Source organism: Peromyscus leucopus, chromosome 6 (genome assembly GCF_004664715.2).
Source record: "Peromyscus leucopus breed LL Stock chromosome 6, UCI_PerLeu_2.1, whole genome shotgun sequence".
In the NCBI taxonomy this organism is placed as follows: domain Eukaryota; kingdom Metazoa; phylum Chordata; class Mammalia; order Rodentia; family Cricetidae; genus Peromyscus; species Peromyscus leucopus.
In genome coordinates this window covers 45,289,879-45,311,603 of record NC_051068.1, presented here as the reverse complement: position 1 = coordinate 45,311,603, position 21,725 = coordinate 45,289,879, and the positions used below count along the sequence as shown (strand labels likewise).

Here is a 21,725-nt window from a genome sequence, read left to right as displayed (position 1 = left end):
CTTGGGGGAGGCACTGGGGACTTCCTTAGAGTCAAGGATCTTGACACTGTCTACGCTACTATTACTAAACTGCAATTTGTACATGTATAGCTGTGTATCCTGAGAAGTTTCCAGAAAAACAAATTTCATTCCCTACCTTAGATTTGCTATATCAGAATCATGCAGGTAAACCCAGAAATGTGCTTTAGAAAGCCCTCTAAGTGTTTTTGTTTTGTTTTAATAAAATTATGACTTTCTTTCTAGATTTATTTTCTGCATGTGGACATTTTGCTCACATATATGTCTGTGTGTCACATGCATATCTAGTGGTAAGAAGGGGGTGTCAGATTCCCTGGACTGGAGTTACAGACACTTGTGAGCCACCATCTAGGTGTTGGGAATTGAACCCATGTCCTCTGCAGAAGTAACGAGTGCTCTGGCCTCACTGTCCAGGCCCTTCATTTTGACACAGGGTCATTCAAGAACCCGGAACTCTTGATTTGCCTTGACTGACTGGTCAATAAGCCAGGGACCTACCTGTCTCCATCTCCCCAGTCCTGGGGTTACAGATTTGTGCTCCCACATTTAGCTTTTAAATGGGAACTGGGGATTCAAATTCAGGTCCTCACGGCTTTGTGGCAGGCAATTTACTTATAGGCCATTTTCCCCAGTCTCTACATATTAACATTTTCATTTCGTAAGCTTTTTGTTGTTGTTGTTGTTGTTTTTGAGACTGGGTTTCTCTGTGTAGCCCTGGCTGTCCTGGAACTTGATCTGTAGACCAGGCTGGCCCACCTGTCTCTGCCTCCCAAGTACTGGTATTAAAGGTGTGCACCACCACTGCCCGGCCTTAATTTTGTAATCTTATGAAGTACATCAGATAAGCATTTATAATCCCTACTAACGAAGACTTTTAAGGGCCTGCCTTAAGAGCCTTCTTTTCAGGGTTCTAAAAAAGGCGCTACAATAAATGAGGAGAAACTAATATCTGAGGGTGAAAATAAGTCTGCTCATACCATGTTCTTTCATGTTGTCTCTTTACTGCTTCATCTGGTTCTTTTTTTTTTTTTTTTTTTTTTTTTTTTTTTTTGTCTCTTTACTGTTTCATCTGGTTCTTCTAGTCTGTTCTCTCCCTGTTCTAATCCTCCTGCTTCTTCTCCTCTAGCCTAAAAATGTTCTTTTTCAGGAGGCTTGAAGCAATAGAAAAAATTACAAGAGTTAACTTTCACTGATCAAAAGCATATTCCTAGGGTAAGCAATAAGGGCAGAGCCATTTACCATGGCAACACAAGGTTCCAAGGTCTCAGGGCCAGAGGGAGGGGGTACAGTGCCCAGTGTGACAAACTCTGAGAGTAGCTTTTTATCAGCAGACTTGGCAAGCAAAGAATTGGCGGACTTTTTAAGAAAAAAGCTTTGTGTAGTAACCTTGGTAAGACACCTGCGACTCTGACCTTGTACATAACTGTAAGGTTTTAAACTTAGGATCTGTTTACAAAGGTCTAGTTTGAACTTGCTCTGAGGTAAAATGAGATGACTGTGCAGTTTGTGTGAGGAGCGATTGTTATGTTCTGGTGTTAGTCTGAGCAGAAAGAACAAGGCAGGCTTTACGTGGCTGCAGTCCACGTGGGACAATGGATCTGGCTATGAAGCATCTCCTAGTGTATTTTCTATATATCAGAATTGTCCAGCTAAGGAAAAGTCATCTTCCTGGCCATCCATGGATATATAAGTTTGAGATGCGGTCATGAGATTGCATATACACATTTCATGAAAATGCATGGTAATAGAGAGAGAGCACAGCTGTTACTGCACAAGAAATTACAGATGGAATCACCAGTGTTCAGAGTCAGTGGTCTTCAAGCCTTGCTCGACAGGGTACTCCAGCTGAGAATCGTTCCTCTGGTGGGTTGACATCTGAATTATCAACTACTATAAGCTGTATTTGTGTCCTGGCCCTCAATAGCTCATGACAACGGCTCCTGACAGCCTATATTCTCCCACTTTTTATTATACACTCAGGATACAGAAATGCAGCTCTAAGCCAGGGGTGATGACTTTAATCCCAGCACTTGGGAAGCAGAGGCAGGTAGATCTCTGAGAGATCAAGGCCAGCCTGGTCTACATAGTAAGTTCCACAACAGCCAGGGCTAGGGAGGGGGTGGGGAGGGAGAGAGAGAGAGAGAGAGAAAGGAAGAGAAAGAGAGAGAGAGAGAGAGAGAGAGAGAGAGAGAGAGAGAGAGAGAAAGAAAGAAAGAAAGAAAGAAAGAAAGAAAGAAAGAAAGAAAGAAAGAAAGAAAGAAAGAAAGAAAGAAAGAAAGAAAAAAGAAGTGCAACCCAAGGAGCTTACATCCTTTCACAGTGTGGTGGCACACACCTATAACCCCAGCATTTGGGAAGCTGAGGCAGGAGGATAATGAGTCAAAGTCTAGCGTGAACTACACCCCTAGCCCAATATAATAAGCCTACGCTAAACCTCCTCAGCTATGAAGGAAGACCTCTCCAAACAGGGGGGTAGGGGCTCATGCATACATGATGTAATGTGATATGAGTGTATTCCAAAGAAGTGACATTCTCTAGAATGACTTCTAAGAACAATTAATCTTAAGTCACTAAAATCACCTTAAAGAATGACATTCAGGCACATTCCAAAAAGATAACTGGTCTATGTTTAACTTATGTCTTCCCTATCTGTGATGTTTTTTAAAATATAAGATTTTAGCAGTGTGGTTTAGCACTTACCCAAAGTCTCCATCAAAGTAAATAGCTCGCTCCTCAATGAGGTCTACAACACCCTTAAAATCACCCTCCATGCCGATGGGTATCTGCACAAATGCTGCGTTGTGATTTAGTTTGGATCTGAAAAACAAAAATATTTGTTTCAAAATTATTTGGAAATAACAAAAGGCACAAACCAAGCAAACAAGCAGTGGCAGATATCGGAGAACTGAGGTGGATGCTAACAGCAGGTAAGGAGAGAAGCAAAGCAACCACAACAGACATCCAAACTCAGGAGCTAACAAGGAAACAAACAGAGAAGCCGAAATCACCTCTACCCCAGACTCCCTGACTGTGCCCGTCCTGAAGCAGAGGGAAGGAGAAAAATCAACGGCTGGCAGATTAAGACAGCAAGATAGCAGCCTAGTTCTCATTCTTAAATCACGTGACAGAAAGACAGCCATGCAGACAGGGGGTTCTCACGGGAACACACATCAGCCCACTACTGCGCACACTCACTCACAGTTACCAGGAGGGACTCCACCTTGAGATACACTCTGGTGGAGCTGTGTAGGGTGAGCCAGGGCTCCGTGGGGAACTATGGCAGACAGCTAAGTGGACATGACTGGAATTTGAAGGCACTGAAGAGCTTACAGAAAAAGGGTAAACATAAGGCACGTACTAATGTCTGGGGCTGGCAAGATGGCTCAGTGGTTAAAAGGGCTTGCTGCTCTTCTAGAGGACCTGAATTTGTTTCTCAGCATCTGCCAGGGAGTTCACAACTGCCTGTAACTCCAGCTCCAGAGATCTAACACCTCTTCTTGCCACCCTGGATACCTGCACACAGGTGTCCACTTACACAGACACATAAATAAGAATAACTGCCTAAAAATATTTTTTAAAGAAATGTATTAGTATCTAAGAATAGTTACCAGAGGAAAGAATATAAGATTTAATTTAAGATTTTGTAGTGCTAGGGATTAAACATACTAGGCAAGTGCTCTATCACGGAGCTACATCCCGAGACCAAACTTAGAGATTTGTAAAGTACCTCTATGAAAAAAAAAGTTACAGTAATGAAAAATTATGGAATTAGCTATATATTGCTGAATATTTTTAAAAGGCTAAATAACAGAAAAGACACAGATGACTATCCAATTCATGAGCTAAAAATTAACCTCAAAAATTCTGTTTGGGCCAGTAAGATTGCTCAACTGGCAGAGACACTCGCCATGAAAGCCTGGTAACTCAAAATTCAATTATTCTGGTGTCCATGTAAAAGGACCCAAACCACAAAGCTGTCCTGATGCCCACGTGTGAGTGGCATGGCACCCCCCCACAGTCATCATGAACACACACACACACACACACACACACACACACACACACACACACAAAGGAGTTTCTCATCAGCTGGTGCATAATAAGAGGAAGATAGAAAGTATGATTGAAGACAAGATATGAGGGCCAGGTCCACAGGTCCCCAGATCTGCTTCACAAGAGTTCCAAAATGAGAAAAGATAAACCAGAATAATCAAATAATGGAGAAAAAGAAGCTGCTCCGAAAACAGAAAAAGAACTGGTAGAAAGAGTTCTTCTAGTGCCAAACACAGGTAAAATAAGGACGAAAAATATTCAAACACCCGGAGAAGACAAATCTCACTTTCACATCTGCAGATACACCCTCCATCGGAATCTGGCATCAGATCCGCCACTTAGCCCATTTCCTACACAGAAGGTCCAGCCATGTCCATCAGCTCTGCTCTGTAAAGTCTGACAGGGGCAAGGCAGCTGCGTTTGCTCCATCTGTTAAAACCAAAGCCTTCTCCAGGTTTAACTAAAGGCAAAGCAAGGATCTCTAGCAGCGTGGACTTCTCTGACAGAGCACAGCGGCAGAAACTGCTGGACTGTATTCCAGAATCATCACCTACCCCAGAAATACGACATGTTTTCCCCACTGACAGTGAAGGCAGCTGCGGAACCACAGATTAATTAAACCACTGAGACTGTGGTCCATTTACCAAGACTCACAGAAATGCATTTGTGAAACAAGAAAAAAAAAACACTTTAGGACAGACACAATAACTGAATTAATTGTCCTGAATGTGAAGTCTGCTGTCCGGATCAACACTCCTGAGGCTCAGTACCTCATCTGTTGAAGGGCCCTGGCTGGGTTGGAGCCCGCTCGGTCCAGCTTGTTAATGAAGGTTAAAAATGGCACGTCGTAGCGCTTCATCTGACGATTGACAGTCATGGTCTGGCACTGGACTCCACCAACGGCGCAGAGGACAAGGATTGCACCATCCAACACGCGCAGGGCTCTTTCCACTTCTATCGTGAAGTCCACATGGCCTAAATGAGGAGGGTTTTCAAGAACAGTGTGGACTGTTAATGTACAAACTATTTGTCCTTGTTAGGTTTCCTAGTGCTGTGATAAATACCCAAAACAACTGGGGAGGAAAGCGTTTATGTGGCTTACAGGTTATGTCCACCACCTGGGGAAGCCAAGGCAGGAACTCAAGGCAGGGACGGAAGCCGAGACCACGGTTGCTTACTCACTCGCTCCTCATGGCTAGCTCAGTCCACGGTCTTACATGAGCCAAGACCACCTGTCTAGGGGTGCGACCACCCCTAAGGGAGCTGGGCCCTCCTATTCATTAGCAATTAAGAAATGCGGCCCCCCACCCACACACACATACACACACAGAATTTCCTACAGGCGATCTGACAGGTATTTTCACGAATGAGGTTTCTGTTCCCACTCTAGCTTGTGTCAAAGTGACAAAAAACTAGCCAAGACAACTGATCCCTTGTCAACCTGGCATAGCAACACAACAATCTTAACTAATCTTTTTCTTGTTTATCCTCCAGATCTCACGTTAATATAGTACCACATATAGAACAGAACTTTAAAAGTGTCGGTCTTTAAAACCCGAATCTCTTTGAGAAGTCTAAAGTCTCTAAAACAGTCAAGATCTCATAACCGTGGGTTCCTATGAAATGAAAACACAAGGTAAGTACTTTCTCACTCACTCCAGGAGGGAAGAGTCAGGACCAGGCACAATCGAATCAAAGCGAACCCAAACATCCACAGTGTCAAAGCTCTAAAGGGCTTGGGCAGCTCCACCTCTCGGGCTCCACCAACCACAACACATACAGCGCCTCTCCTAGGTTCAGGCCGGCTCCTCAACCTGTCCCTGTTGGTTGTCCCAGAGTACTGGCACCTCCAAAACGCTGGGGTCTCTACTGAAGCTGGGCTGCGCCTCCACCCACAGCCTCTCCTAAGAATCTCTTCGGGGCTAACCCTACCACGTGACGCCAAGCCTCGATTCTTCTCCAGGACCCTGTCAGTCCCGGGCATTCTACTGCAACTGGGGCTGCCCTCACGTCAACGGCCTCTCACAGTGCCACGCTTCCGCTGCTCTCCCCGCATGCCTTCAAAACCAGCACTGCTCGGATGACGCTTTCACATCACCAAGTTCAGTGGCCAGCAGGACATGACATCCTGGCCCCCTCTAGACCACAGCTTGTGTGTGCTAACCCTGCTCCCAGAAGGGTTCACCTCCGTGATGCTGGCTTCTTCTTAATCGCTGCTACCTTCTCACCTCCAGCAGACCAGCATGGACTGTCTGAGCAGAGCAAATGCTTCTTCAGTGGTTCTTGTTCATCACAGCTGATTCTTCAGCCCCAGCTGACCGGACACTGTAGAGTCTTATTCAAAATATCACCTAAGCGGCCCTGATACAGCCTTTGCTTCCCCCTGGAACTTCGTAAGCCACACCTCACAGGCATCTCTTTCAGCGTCCCTACTTTCTGAGCACCCACAGTAGCCCATTAAGTTCTAAGCACTCGATGACTTTCCCAGCTCAGAGTTCCAAAGGCCTTCCACAATCCTCTCCAACAGGTCAGGTCTGTCACAGCAGTAACCACAAGCTGTCCCAAGTTCTGTATTAGTCAGTTCCTCCCCTCCGTTTTGTTTTTGTTTTGGATAAAACATCATGACCAAAAGCAACTTGGGGAGGAAAGGGTTGATCTGGCTCACAGGTTAGAGTCCACTATAAAGGAAACTCAAAGCAGGAACCCGGCTACAAGAACTAAAGCAGAGATCATGGAGGCTCCACACTGGCTTGCTTAGCACACTTTTTTGTATCTCTCAGGAGCACCTGTGCACACGTGGGGAGGGGTTGGGGGGCTGTGCCCCCAGTGGGCTTGGCCCTCTATCAATTAGCAATGAATAAAATGCACCACAGACGTGCCGACAGGCAATCTGATGGTGGCGGCACTTTATCTTCCCATTGACTCTAGCTTGTGTCAAGTTGACAAAAAACTAACTAACCGGACACTATGAAATGTTTTTAATCTATGCTCATTACACCCATCTTCAAACTGTAATGCAGATTCCTCATCCCACCAATTCTATGCACGCAGCATCAGGTTCAAGGCTCAACAGGATTACTTCTAGGGAATTCGACAATATGCTAAAGGCAAGAGCCCGCCTTACTTGGTTGTGCTATTTTTCAAAGAAGCCACATACAGATGAAGTGCTTTAAGTCCTAAATCTGATAAGAATTAAGTTTTGTTCTTTTGTTTGTTTGTTTGTTTGTTTTTTGAGACAGGGTTTCTCTATGTTGTTTTGGTGCCTGTTGCGGATCTTGCTCTGTAGCCCAGGCTGGCCTCAAACTCAGAGATCCGCCTGGCTCTGCCTCCCAAGTGCTGGGATTAAAGGCGTGCGCCACCATTGCCCGGCTAAGTTTTGCACTTTTAAAATTTGATACTTGAAGGTGAACTGGGTCATAGTAGAAGAAAGAGCTACACATATTTTTGCCCAAAGGAACTAGGGAACACAGGGCTTGCTTACCCGGAGTATCTATAATGTTGATATTGATGTCTTTCCACATGGTGTAGGTAGCTGCTGACTGAATAGTGATTCCTCTCTGTCTCTCTAGTTCCATGGAATCCATGACAGCACCAACTCCATCTTTACCTTTCACCTAAACATAAGCACAAAAATTCAGACTCTTCTGTCATCCCAAGAAAGAAATTCAAAGCTAACATACACAACTGTCATATAAGCCTGACACTTTGACGGTATCATTTCATAAACTGATGTTTTATGTTTGTGACAGGGTTTCCCGTCTCAGCTCCCATGCTCAGTTAACCTCTTCAGCTGCTGCCCAGTATCTGGGGCAACCTCCTGTCTCCCTCTGTACTGCCGTCTGCTGGCCTTGCACAGTCTACAAACTGACACTCAGAAACAGACCTTCCAGCTCTCTTCCACGTGGATTCTGAGGCACAAAAGGTTAGGGCTCAGCTTGTAAAGTGTATACTTTACTGGATGCTCTTTACCTGAAGAACAGTTTAAACTGAAGGGGTAAGTTACTCCATGGTACGGCAGCTTCTTTCAAGTGTCAATATTTTTTGTTTTTGTGTTTCGAGACAGGGTTTCTCTGTGAAGCTTTGGAGCCTGTCCTGGATCTCACTCTGAAGACCAGGTTGGCCTTGAACTCACAGAGATCTGCCTGCCTCTGCCTCCTGAGTGCTGGGATTAAAGGCGTGTGCCACCATATCTGGCTTCAAGTGTCAATATTTTAAATTAATTTTTTTCTGACAGGTTTTTAATATAGCTTATACTCAACACTGTGAACAAAAATCCCTGAAAAGAAGCTGTGTCTGGCTGTGAATGAAGGAGTCTGTGCCTGCAGAGATTGTTGGATTAATCAGAATTTCAGTACTGGAGAGAGAGATTGGAATTTTACAGGTTCAGAAGTTAATTACCTTACGTTGGGCTAGTTTTAACCTTCTGGAACAGCCATTCTGTGGTGCTATATTGTGTACCCTAATAAAATTTGCCTGAAGATCAGAGAGACAAAGGAACAAGGCATCTCTTACCTCTAGGATTCCCCAGCCTGAAAAGCCTCTAGCCGAAAAAGCCTCCAGTTCCTGTCTCCGCACACTTCACATACCTTTCTCCGCCCTGCCATATCACTTCCTGTCTCAATCTCTCTAGTGCTGGGATTAAAGTTGTGTGCCACCACTGCCTGGCTCGTTTCTCTCCTAGACTGAGTCAATCTCATGTAGTCCAGGGTGGCTTTGAACTCAGAGATCAGATAGATCTCTGCCTCCTGAGTGCTAGGAGTAAAGGTGTGCGCCACCACTGCCTGGCTTCTATGTTTAATCTAGCAGCTTGTTCTGTTCTCTGATCTTCAGGTAAATTTTATTAGGCACACAATATATCACTACACCATTCCTTGCCCCACTCTGATCTGAACTAACACCTGGTGATAATAAATACAAACCTCTTAGACGCCATTAATTTAGCAGGACACTGGCTTCCGCCAGCCTAAAGCTAAGAATGTCATCAGAGAGCATCTTGGGCCTAAAGAACCGCTCCCCGTAGCTCACTATGCCTGCCTCTCTGGGGCGCCCACCAATGCATTTTAAACTCGCCTCGATTTATACCTTTCTTTGTTCTATAAACTGAAACATTATGAATCTGCTTCCATGTTGGAACATGGAATTTGAGGTAACCTAAATCTGTGTTCCCGGGCCATGGTCACTCCAAATGGCTCCAGAATAAATTTTTATTTCTTTTAAGATGAGGGCTATGGTTTTTTCCATCGACAGCAGCATCCTTTAAAATTCACTTCCTATTTAACAGTAAAAACACGTACCCTTCATTAAATGGTGAAGACTATTATAACAGCTGTGTAAGGGTCCATGACACTGACTCTGCATTTCCTCAGGATACTCACAGTGATCTCCTCTACAGAGATCAGTCACAGTAACATAAAGCCAGTGTGACCCACCCTCTTCGTGCATCTGACTTTGGCCAACAATCCTCTATGACCCAGGTTTTGTTACGCTCATAAAATTCTAACTACAGAACAATACAAACCAAGCTCTTGATCCCTCTGGAATCAACCATTCACCACACACCTCGTGCATCGTGGCGATCCTGCCAGTGTAGTACAGCACCGCGCTCCGTTAACGTTGTCTTCCCAGAATCAATGTGAGCTGAGATCCCAATATTTCGGATTTTTTCATTGGGAATTATTCCTGATGAACACCAGCGGTAAGGCCTTCCAATTAGCCTGAAAAATAGTTTTTAAAGCTCAATTTAACATACCTTTCATAAGAGATCACAATTAAAATGGGAACTATGTTTTTTTTTTTTTTTCTCAATCTCAACGCAAGAGGTATTATACACAGAACCCTGGATTTAATTCCCAATAATACTGAAAAATAAAGCAGGGCAGACACAATTGCTAAATGTTAGTTTTAAACTTTTTAGATTTGTTTATTTTGGGGCATATGTGTTTTGCTTGCATGTATGTCTGTGCATCACATGCATGCCTGGTGCAGGAAGAGAGCCTTGCATTCCCTGGAATTGGAGTTATAGATCATTCTGAGCTGACATGTAAGAACTAGGAATTGAACTCTTTCTCTGGAAGAGAAGTCATGTGGAGGTGAGAAGGACAATTTGAAGGAGTCTCATCAGGCCGGCCACCATGTGAGTCTCAAGACTGATACTCAAGTTGTCAAGCTTGGCAACTGCCCCTACGTCTGAGCCCACCTTGCCTGTCCCAGACCTTAGCTTTAAAATACACACCGAATATTATAAAATCAGAACTCTACCTCTCAAAGACCGCTTTAATAATAAATATAAGTTTTAGATTAAATTGTATCTTGGGTTTTCTGTCTTCCCCCTTCCTGTAGTTCACAGCTAGCAAGGGTGCATGAAAGACATGCACAGTCTAGACAACTAACTGCCCAAGACAACCCCCAAAGGTTACCCAGTTCATCTGCACAAAACAGTGAAGTACCTTTTTATTTTATCTTTTTATTTATTTCTGGTGGTAGTTGTTCCTGCTAACTTTACAGTGGGGACAGAGGATGTGTTTATGGAATCAAAACAAAACTGCAAACCCAAATGCTTTGCAACAACTTTTGGGAAGAGAGAACTGGCATGGAGAAGCAGACAGTTGACAAGTGCCTGGACGATTAAGCCACGGGGACATTTGACAGCAAAACAGACCAGGGCTCCATAACAGGTGGCACATCTACCAGTGGCTGCCCAAGCGGAGTACCTCATTCCAAAGGCCTACAAAGTTGAATCTATGCACCTAAGTGGGAAACATGACCAGAGAAAAGCACCAGGAAGCTGGGCGCCAATCAAAGAACACAGCACCCGTACAGAGCATCCAGCCATACTCAGCAGTCAGAAGAGCACTGGACAGATAACCAGTCAGAAACCGGGGGCACGAGCCCGGGGACACTAACTTTTCATCTGACTTCACGCAGGGCGCTTCTCTTTAAGGTAATAAATCATACCCATCAAGAAGCAGGAGACCCCAGTGCAGGGCTGCGGGTCTCAAGGCCGAGCTGGCCTGCGGATACCCAGGAGCTTTCGGGGTCTCCGGACAGCGCCGCTCAAGACCCCGGGTAAAGGAAGGGGTGTTGCCACCTGCCCGGCTCTGGAAGGCTCGCCGGGCACCAGTACCTGCTTCCCCTGCCAGCCCAGGACGGCAGGGACCCGAGGGAGCGGCCCACGCCCCAGGGCCGCGGCGACCCGCAGCAGCCGCATGGCAAGTCTGGATCAGCCACTTGCAGGGCTCCCGCTCCGCTCCGCTCTGCACCGGCAGCAGCGGGAAGCGCTCAAAGTCACGCCGGCAACCCGGGCCGCAGAGCACTTCCGGGAGGAAGGTCAGGAGGACGGCTGGAGGAAGGCAGCGGGAGAGGCACCTCGGTCTGAGCGCCAGGTAGAGCTCGCCATCTCCTGGTCAGGAGGAGAAAGTGCAGTTTGTGCAGTGGATCGTCACGGGGAGGTGGCATTGCTGCTGAGTGGGCATAGTTTGGTTCCTTTGTTTCTAAAGGAAAAAAAAAAATTTAAAAATCCCCACTGTATAAAAAGAACGTGCCGGGCGTGGTGGCGCATGGATTTAACAACAACAACACGTCGGAGGCGAAGCTGGGCGCATCTCTGTGCGTTCCGAGATAGCCTGGTCGACATCGAGTTCCAGGCCAGTCAAGACTAGACAGTTGAGACAGACCCCTTTGCAACAAAACGAAAGAAAAGCAGCAAATTTTAGACACGGTTGTTTTATCTGCATAACAATGGGATGATGTTTACAACAATTCAGCGGAAGAAGTACACACACACAAAGTACAATATGGGGGAAATAAGAGACAAATGTTGAATTACAAATAAATTTCCTTCGAAACAATCTTTATTGTTCGTCAGTCGTATTAGCTATGCATCCTGTGTCTACAAAACTGCACGCGTGACTCCTCTTAGACATCTTAAAGACATCTAAAACTTGATAGGTCCAAAAGGGAGCCTCTGCCCTCCCCCAACCCTTCCCCTACAGTCTCCATGGCAGCAATAGAATCTGTTCTTCCCGTTGGTCCGGCCAACGATGGCACTCACTTTGGCACCACTTGCTGATGCCTATGTCTAAAGCTTCCAGCACATCCTACCTACGGTTGCCACCCTGAGGCTGTATCCAGAACTTTCCACTTCATTCCCCCGCTCAACTGGACCATTTCTTCCTGGAGTTACTGTGATGAGCCCTAGGCTGACTGAGTTGCTGCGTCTGTCTTTGCTGTATTTCAGTACAGTCTCAACACACTGACGAAAAGGGTCCTTTTAAGTCACACCATATTCCCTCTCTGCTGAAAATGGTGCTGTGGACCATTGTTACTGTGAGGGGGCCCCAAAATAGCTTGACCACACAGCAGCCATGACAGGCTTAGTGGCCAAGGCACAGCTTCTGTGACAGGCTTACTGGCAGGCAACACCCAGATCCAGGAAAAGTCTTAAGCTGATACCACCCAGGGACCCACCCAGATGTGAGGAAGTATCTGACACCTCAAACATTTCAACCATTAGATAAGGTGACCAGATGTCCTTGAGTCTAGCACACACCTATCTTTTGTTTTACAGATACCCCTAGACAATTGTCAGCCAATCAGGGTCCTGAACCCTGGAAATCCCCTCACCCCAACCTCTACTATGATAAAAACTCTGCCCCACCTGAGTTCAGGGCTCTCTGCTCTCACCGCTGTGTCGGACAGAGGGACCAAGTTCCGGAGCTTGAAATAAAGGCTCTTTGCTTTTACATGCGGGGTTCGGTCTCCGTGGTGGGGGTCCCCATGATCTGGACATGACAGTTATTGTTATCTCCACTTTGGTGGAAGTTCAATGTTGCTCATCATGCTCTTTGGGACGGATATCCCAGTACTGTACAGGTGGAGGCATTGTCGGAAGAGACCAAAGCTTGAGGTCAAGACACTAGGACACTTCTTTCCATGTGAGAGTTGTTCCAAGTACTTTCTTGTAGAAAAGGAAGATCAGCGGGCTCTGTGTCTTTAGTGTACTTCTACCGTCAGCTACAACCTAGACAGGATAGGACCTCCAGAGACCAAACACTGGTTCCAAATTCTCACCACTGTTTTCTGACCAACATTCTCGTCCTTTCCATTCTTCCTCGGAGTTATCACCTTAGTTTTTTCACATCTGCGGAGGAGAGTGAGCAGCTCCCTCATCTGTTTCTACATGTGCACACATCCTGCACTTTCTCCTGTAGTTCATTGTACCTGCTCTCTTTCACGATGTCACATGGTAAATCACAGTGATGTCTTTAATGACTCCATTCTTGTTTTAAAAAAAAAAAAAAGCCAGAACCATGTTCTTTAATAAGAGCCTAGCTCAGAGATGTAGTCCTGGAGATATTTTGTACTCTTGCCGGCTACTATTGCTTAGATTGGGAATGGCCAATGATAAGCTTTGATTATACCTGTGATGGGGGCCGAGGAGAACATCTCTTAAAGCAGTCGCAGAACCACTGGTGGAGAAGGAAACGAAGAGAAGAAGGGGCTGTAGGGCAACTGGAGGAGCTGTGTACACGGGTGGCCTGTTCTCTGTGTGACTCTGGTGTTGTATGCTTTGCTGGAATCTCTACCACCCAATAATTACCTTCCTCTAACCTCTAAAAATTCTGTCAAAACTTTGCTTATATAGTCATAAAAATTGAAACACTTAGAACAAGGCTGATGACTCTGAATTTCAGCTAATTCTGAAATTCTATATTGCTGATTTGTGTCTAATGCTGCACATTTTCTTTCTTGTCTAACCTCCCCCAAAGTCCTGCCTGATCTAGTTAATGTTGGCACTGAAGATGTAGCAATGGAAGCCACTGGACTGAAATCTCCAGACAGGGGTTTGGATGGTAAAATAACACTTTGTCTTAAGGTAAAGATTGTTCCAAAATGAAAAATAAAAGATGAGGCAAAACCTATTAGAGAAGGTTAAAGCATATTATAAAAACATTGCAAATGTTAATTAAAAGATGGTAATGGTGTGATTACTACAACTGAGTATCATTAGAATGATTCTTTGATCATAAAAGGTCAAAATTCCATACCCTGGTGTAGAACTAATCCCTGTTTCTATATTTATAATAAGATTTTAAAATATTGATCTTCTCTCAGTAACATTTACAAAAAAAGTGGCCTAGAGAACAAGAATTGTATATTTTATCCTCCTATTGATGAGCCATTTAAAACATAGTGATTTGGTTTTATGTAAATGTCGATTGTATATTTGCCTCCCGGGTAAAGCCTTTGCTTGTTGCATAGCCAATGCCTTGGTAGTAGGGAAAGTTGTACTAAGAATTAATTCTATATGAGGTGTTCCTGCTAAATTACATAATAACCATGAGGTATAATGAACATAATGAAAAATGTTCAAATCTTTATAAAATGTATTTGTAAGTCTATTTGGTTTGCTGTACAAATTTCTCATCCTACCTGCAATCTTCAGTCCTCTGAATTAATGGCCAAATGATGGCACTCCTCTAGGTCCTCTACATCTGAGGTCTACTCTTTTTGGAAAACATGTTATTCCTCCCTCCCCCCCTTTTTTTCTTTTTTTTGTTTTTTGAGGCAGGGCTTCTCCATGTTATTTTGGTGCCTGTCCTGGATGTCACTCTGTAGACCAGACTGGCCTTGAACTCACAGAGATCCACCTGGTTCTGCTTCCCGAGTGCTGGGATTAAAGGCGTGTGCTGCCGCCGTCACTACCACCACCACCCGGCCATTATCTCCTCTTAAGAAGTGGGTGTCCTAGCCAGGCAGTGGTGGCAGCCCTCTGGAGGTAAATGAATGCAGATCTCTGTGAGTTCAAGACCAGCCTGGTCTACAAAGTGAATTCCAGGACAGTCAGAGATAAACAGAGACACTATGTCTTGAGAAAATAAACTGCAAATTCAGAACTGGTTATAGATCTTTCCACCGTGGGCTCTGTAAGATGCTAAACTAGGGAACTGAGAACCAAAGCCAGGACACTTCATCAACTGGGAAGAAAGACCCCTTTCAGCCTCTATCAGATTGTTCTAACTACCTCCTTTGCTACAAAATTTCATTAGGTAAACTATTTTTCACCTGAAACTTGGGCCAACTTCTTCTGAAACACATATATGGGATTTCAAAAGAAGATCTGGATGATACTCATTGTAGTGGCTTGGATGAGAATGGTGTCCCCATTGGCTCCACATTTGAACACTCAGTCTCCAGTTGGTGGTCCTATATGGAGAAGATTAGGTGGTATGGGCTTGCTGGAGGAAACATGTGACCAGAGGCTGGATTGGAGAGTTTCAAGACTCTTGTCACTTCCAGTTCACTCTCTCTGCATGGTGCTTGTGGCTGAAAAGGTGAGAGGTCACCATCGTGTTCCAGCATCCATGCCTGCTCCACCTCTGCCCTGCCTCTGTGACTCCTACCCTGTGGAACTATAAACCAAGTAAACTCTTCTAAAAGTTGCCTTGGTCATGATGTGTGGTGATATACTGTGTATCCTAATAAACTTGCCTGAGAATCAGAGGACAGAGCCAGTCACTAGATTAGACAGAGAGGTCAGGCAGTGGTGGCACACACCTTTAATCAGAGCACTTGAGATCTCATGCCTTTGCTTGGGAAGCACACAGGCCTTTAATCCCAGGAAGTAATATGGCAGAGCAGAGAAAGGCATATAAGGTGTGAGGAAACAGGAACTCACTCTTTTAGGCTGAGGATTTCATAGAGGTAAGAAGTAGTAGGCTGGCTGATCTGGTTTTTCAGCTTTTACCCTGATATCTGGCTCAGGGTTTTGTTTTTGTTTTTGTTTTTATTAAAAGACCATTTAAGATTTGAAAAAAAAAATGGTGTTTCATTACAGTAACAGAAAAGCATTATACTTAGCTTCAACTACATTGACAATTGAGTTTAGTTACAAAACCTCTCTAGTAACATCTCTACTATGTTCTCTTTCTTAAATCATTCTAACTTTGAGATATTTTAAAAGCATGGTCAAAGATATTTGGAATTTTGTTTGGAATAGTCATAAGCGATAAAGTAATCCTAACATTGGTTTAGGTGGAGGTACAAATGAGCATAAAATCAGATCCTCACATGAATTGCATTTTTGCTGTTTGCTTAGCCACACCTCCAACTTCACTTACTCAAATCTTCGTATTTAAAAGGAGTTGAACATTTTTCACTACCTCTGTGGTATCTGATTGGGCCCAGAGGCTCACATCTTTGAGTGTTTGGTCCCTACCTGGTGAACTGAGGTTTCAAAAGCCCACACCAGGCCCAGACTCGCTTTCTGCCTCCAATTTGTGCCTCAGATGTCAGATCTAAACTACATGCCCGCCTGCCTGCTGCCATGCTCCCTGCCATGATGGTCATGAGGACTCACCCTCTCTCTGAAACAGTAAGCCCCCAATTAAATGTCTTCTTTTATAAGTTGCCTTGGTCATGGTGTCTTTTCACAGCATGAGAACAATAACCAAGAGAATTACTAAGAGTAACTAACCTCCATTAGAGAATTCTCTTATTGTTCTGTATAATTTGGGCTGTAAAATGTAGGTTTTAAATTTGGGGGCAGAGAGATGGTTCAGTGGTTAAGAGTGTTTACTGCTCTTGCTGAGGGCTCAGGTTCGGATCCCAGAATCCACACTAGGAGGCTCACACCCCTCTGTAGTACCAGTTCCCAGGACTTTGAGACCTTCCCCTGTACTTCTATTTCAAATCTAAATTCTTACAGCTAGAAATAAAATTCTCTTAATTACTAAGAAAAAAGTGTTACCTGGGTCCAGGCAATTGGACCATGTTTCTACTATATTTTTTAGAGACAGAAAAAAACAAAACAAACAAACAAACAAACCTCTAAAAGCCTTATTGTAGGAAGGCCCGAGTGTGTGAAGTCCTGAGTGAAGTGTGTTGTTGGCATGGGCACAGCCATGTCAAGGACCCTAGCCTCAGACCTGGTGTAAATGGCGAAGACTACCTCCGCTGGAGAGAGGCTCAGAGGGAAATGGTAAATAAAGCCTTCGCCAGTTCATGTGTAGATCTTGACAGTGTGTGCAGAAAATGTCCACCGTGGCTTTCTCCTAGCCAGATCTCCATGGCCTGATGACTGCTCCCCTACAGAAGCTGCTCCTACTAAGATGAGCGAAACTGTCTCCTTGATCCTGCCATACACCATAAACCCTGACTCTGCCTTCAATTGTAATAATCCCACCTCCCTGTTCAACTCTATATAAACAAAAGCAGGGTCCTGTGGTTTCTCCAGCAGAGAGCCCTGTCCACCAACTCTGGCTTTTCTGTGTGTGTATCTTCTTCATTTCCTGGTCACCCTAGTCAAGTCTGATCCTAGGGCGATGCCGGATGTGGTGCTATTGGAGAAATTATTTTGGCCACTCCACGTAGTTAAAAGGATATTTATTTAATGGCGTAACTCACAAATTAAGTGAAAGGTAGGTTGCAGGGTCTGGGGAAGGTGTTTTGCAATCCAGCGGTGTTCTCCGGAGCTCTGCACAGTCCACCTTCACCGTTCAGTGTCCCCGCACAGAGAGAGCGCTGGCCCATCCAGCTCTCGGGTCTCCAGGCGCCTCCCTCGCCCCGCCTTGTAGGCGTGACAGTTGCCAGAGTCTCAATGGGGGTTGAATTTCAGATCCAAGCTGGAATGGCTACCCACTACATGGCGCCCTATGACATTCTTAGAAATCCAGCTGCCCTGCCAGGTGGCGGTGCACTCCTTTAATCCCAGCACTCCGGGGGCAGAGCCATGCGGATCTCTGTGAGTTCGAGGCCAGCCTGGGCTACAGAGCGAGATCCAGGATAGACACCAAAACTACACAGAGAAACCCTGTCTTGAAAACCCAAAAAGAAAAAAGAAAAAGAAATCTAGCTACCTTAAAGTAAGTTTGGTGCTATTGTCTCATGGGATATTCAAAGATTTGGATTGACTCTTTTTTTCCAAATTACACAGAAAACCATTAGACTCAAAAGACAACACCACTTGTGATGCTTTATATTTTAAAAAGTCCATGTTTCTTGATTAAAAGAGTATTTGTAGCCAGAATTAAAAATTAAAATTAAATAATATTCATATTTTACCAATACAAAGAAAAATGTTACAAGTAACCCCTATTGGAGTTTTGTTTCTTTTTCTGATTATAAGAAATAAGACTTGGTTATGTTCAAAGAACCTAAAACTCTGATTTGTACCCTTGCCACTAGTGTTTGGTACATGGGGAAAGATGATTTTATTGAGATGATGTTTTAAAGCAATATAATAGTTACCTGATTTCATCTTTATTGTGACCTTCCATTTACTGGACCAAACTAAACTCTGCTACTGGGAGAGGACAGGATTACCGGGGAAATAAGAGAAGGAAAGGATCCATCGTTGTTCATGGATCTGATCGAAGCCTTTGAACAGCTAAGAATCAAGAATTACAATTAACATTTTCTTAAGCTCCTTCTCACTGTCCCTCCAACCCCAGCTATAAGCACACAGTTTTGGAAGACTCTCACCAGAAACTCTCCTTACAGTCAGCAAAAGGGCAGGTCCTAATCACTTGTGCAACTCTATCAGCTTCTGGTTTTATCAACTCCTCCAGTTTTAACGACTTACTAGCAGCATAGTCACTAGGTATCTTACAATAGAAAAAGTCCTGTTAATTTTAGTGTTAATATTAGGATTTGACATAGCAACCAACTGTATGGCTTATTGTTTATGTGGTTTGATGTTATCTTCTCTTCCAGATTTCCGAGGAATGATGACCTTCATATCTCCAAGCTTAAACCTTTTCAAGTCCCCCTTAGATGAGAAAGATTGAGACTTTGGCCCCATGTAGAGGTAGGAACTATCTGTCTATTCGTTATGGAAAACCTTATAGAAGATGGCCTTTCAGGCTTCCCTGCCTCTTACAATGAAAGGGGTCAAAATATCAGAGAGAAATTGAGGCAGGATAGACAGACAGGGACAATTATGGGGACATGTGAAGAAAAAGAACCCTTCACTTAGGGGTCTGAAGTCCCTCACTAGCTAACACTCAGAATTTCAACACAGTCAACATTATCTTGAGATCTTTCTTCCTTCCAGCAGATCACAGATGGGATGGATGTTGGGGTGGGCCAACACACAACCCTGATTCTGGGCCTGGGTAGTTGCAGGGTTGGTCAGCCTACCAGCTCTCCCCCATCCTCACCACCAGGGGGAGCTCTCCAGCATTGCCCTGGCTAGTTCACCCTTTGCAGCCATGAGCAAGGGGCGGGGCCAGGTCTGCTGTCATCATAGATTGGTATCTTGCTCACCCGCAGCAGAGAGGCTTCCTCCTGCAGCAGATGGGAACAAATAGAGACCCACAGCCAGACATTACACAGAGTAAGAGACCTTGGGACACTCAGCCCTAAAAGGGATAGCTCCACAGAATCCCTCCTGAGGCTCAGGGAACCCTGTGGAAGAGGAGACAGAGTTTAAGAGCCAAAGGGAACGGAGGACACCTCAGCAATGCTCTCTAAATCGATATGCTCAAAGCTCAAATGAACTCACAGGGATTGAGGCAGCAAGCACAGGGCCGGCACTGTGTATATGTTATGGCTTCCGGTTTAATGTTCCTGTGGAATTCCTTTAGTATGCAAACAAGTGGGTCTTTGGTTTTTGTGCCTTTTCTTGGGCTCTTTTCCTTCTGTTTGGTCCGATTCTGACGTGTTTTTTGTTTTATCTTGTTATATTTTGTATTGTACATATTGTGTTGTATAATATATTATTCCTTAGAAGCCTGTTTGTTTTCTAATGAAAGACAGGAAGTAGATTTGGATGAGAGGGGAGGTGGGGAGGAACTGGGAGTAGAATAAAGGATATGAGGGAAATAAAGTATAGATGGGAAACTGTGATAAGAATAAAGTAATGAGAAAAAATATCTATTTTCAATAAAAGGGGGAAATGTAGCTATTCCATATGAACTAATAGTAACTGATTTAAATTGGCAAAGAGAAAACAAAAATTAAAGAGATAAATACCCCAAACAGAAAACATTCCATAGAATACAAGACACATAGACACATGGGAAACATTATCTATATAGTTAAAAACATACATGGGTTTTAACTGATTAAAAAGTGCTTCCCTCATCTGCTACCTTAACTTTTTCGGTAATTGTGTTCTTGAGTCTTTCAGTGTTTGGTGTAATAGTTCTATTATATGTCACAATCAAATATGTCAGATACAGAGGACGGGAAAGAACCAGACTCAGGGCACGGTGGCTGGATTTGATGTGATCCAGGGATTTCCTCCTTAGCGGCTTTACTAATTGTTTCTGTCCTAAAGACTGCTCTGCTCTCTTTATAAAAATCCAAACAATGGGCCGGGCCGTGGTGGCGCACGCCTTTAATCCCGGCACCCGGGAGGCAGAGGCAGGCGGATCTTTGTGAGTTCGAGGCCAGCCTGGTCTACAGAATGAGTTCCAGGAAAGGCGCAAAGCTACACAGAGAAACCCTGTCTCGAACAAACAAACAAAAAATCCAAACAATGAACCTTCCTAGGACACAAAATGTGACATTTGACCAGCTGGTTAGTGAGGCTCCCAGGAACAAACAAACAAAATTGCTCTTGTGTTAAAGATTCTAAAAGTATTTAAAACTTCTCTGATTGTGCTCCAGGTCTGGAGCCAAATAGCCATTCACTGTCCACCTTTGTGGTTTACATATATATTTTAGTTCGACAGTTTCATACATGTATGAGTGAAAATTCTCCAACTGCTATAAAATTTTGGGATGGGAGTATGTGTCCCTATCAGGTCCCAAAGAAGCCTGAGAAAAGTCTCACTCAGCCCCTGTGGCTCCTCCCAGCACTCTCCTCCTGCCCCCCAACCTAAACCTCTCCAGCCCAGGGGTGGGGGTTTGCTTCTCTTCTTCCAACTTCTGATTCTATGTAACTCAGCCATTTGGCTGCAGGCTCTCTTGGTTCCCACGGGCTCTCTTGGCCTCTTGGCTCCTGGCTAGCTTGCTCTTGGCCTCCTTGCTCTCTCTTCTCCCTCTCATCTTCCTATCTGGCTTCCCCCAACCCTCTCACGGTCCAGGGGTTGGGTGGGGTGAAGGTGGCCATGTTCTGTTGACCATGTTCAGTCTGGACTCTTCCAGATGCCTCTGGCTGTTCTCTCCCTCATATCTACAATAAAACCCTTCTCCTCAACCATGAAGCGGTCATGTGTTAGAGTTAAAGTTATGTTTTAATTACTGTAAGAGATCCATAAAACAAAAACACCCCTAGCCTGCAAGGCCCCTTGCCCAAGGAGAGGTGCTTCCTGAGGTGCTGGTGGCTGTTGTTTGTATACGATAACAAGCCTAACAAGCCGTTTGTTTTCACTTCCCTAAACAAGTTTGGTTGACCCAACTGCACCAGATGTGCTTGATCACATGCAGGCAGGAGGTTCACAGGCAGGAAGTAAATCCCAATGTATGCTTGGCCCCATTGGATGAAGGCGGGAAGTACATAGCCTTGTGGGTTTGCCTTCATAAGCACCGGCCAAAGTAGCTCGAGGCCATTTTCTGGGAACTCTGGAATGGACCTGGCCAGAATCCATCATCCTGGCCAATATTTAACTAAAGCTTGCTTCAAATTCGGCTCAAAATTGTGGTAGTGGTCTTATTCTCACCCAGTGGAATTAACAATGTCCTTATTTTCATTCAGTCACAACCTGTGT

General features: G+C 44.6%; 1 protein-coding gene across 1 annotated transcript in view; it reads right to left on the bottom strand.

The window, feature by feature from the left end:
- Gfm1 (G elongation factor mitochondrial 1) overlaps positions 1-11,278 on the bottom strand; it is a 48,315-nt gene extending 37,037 nt beyond the window's left edge. Inside the window, 7 exon segments of the mRNA XM_028867235.2 lie at positions 2,719-2,835; positions 4,842-5,046; positions 7,553-7,685; positions 9,631-9,669; positions 9,671-9,766; positions 9,768-9,785; positions 11,195-11,278. Of these exon segments, the coding sequence (XP_028723068.1) occupies positions 2,719-2,835; positions 4,842-5,046; positions 7,553-7,685; positions 9,631-9,669; positions 9,671-9,766; positions 9,768-9,785; positions 11,195-11,278 (692 nt within the window).
- Between the last annotated feature and the right edge of the window lie 10,447 nt (positions 11,279-21,725).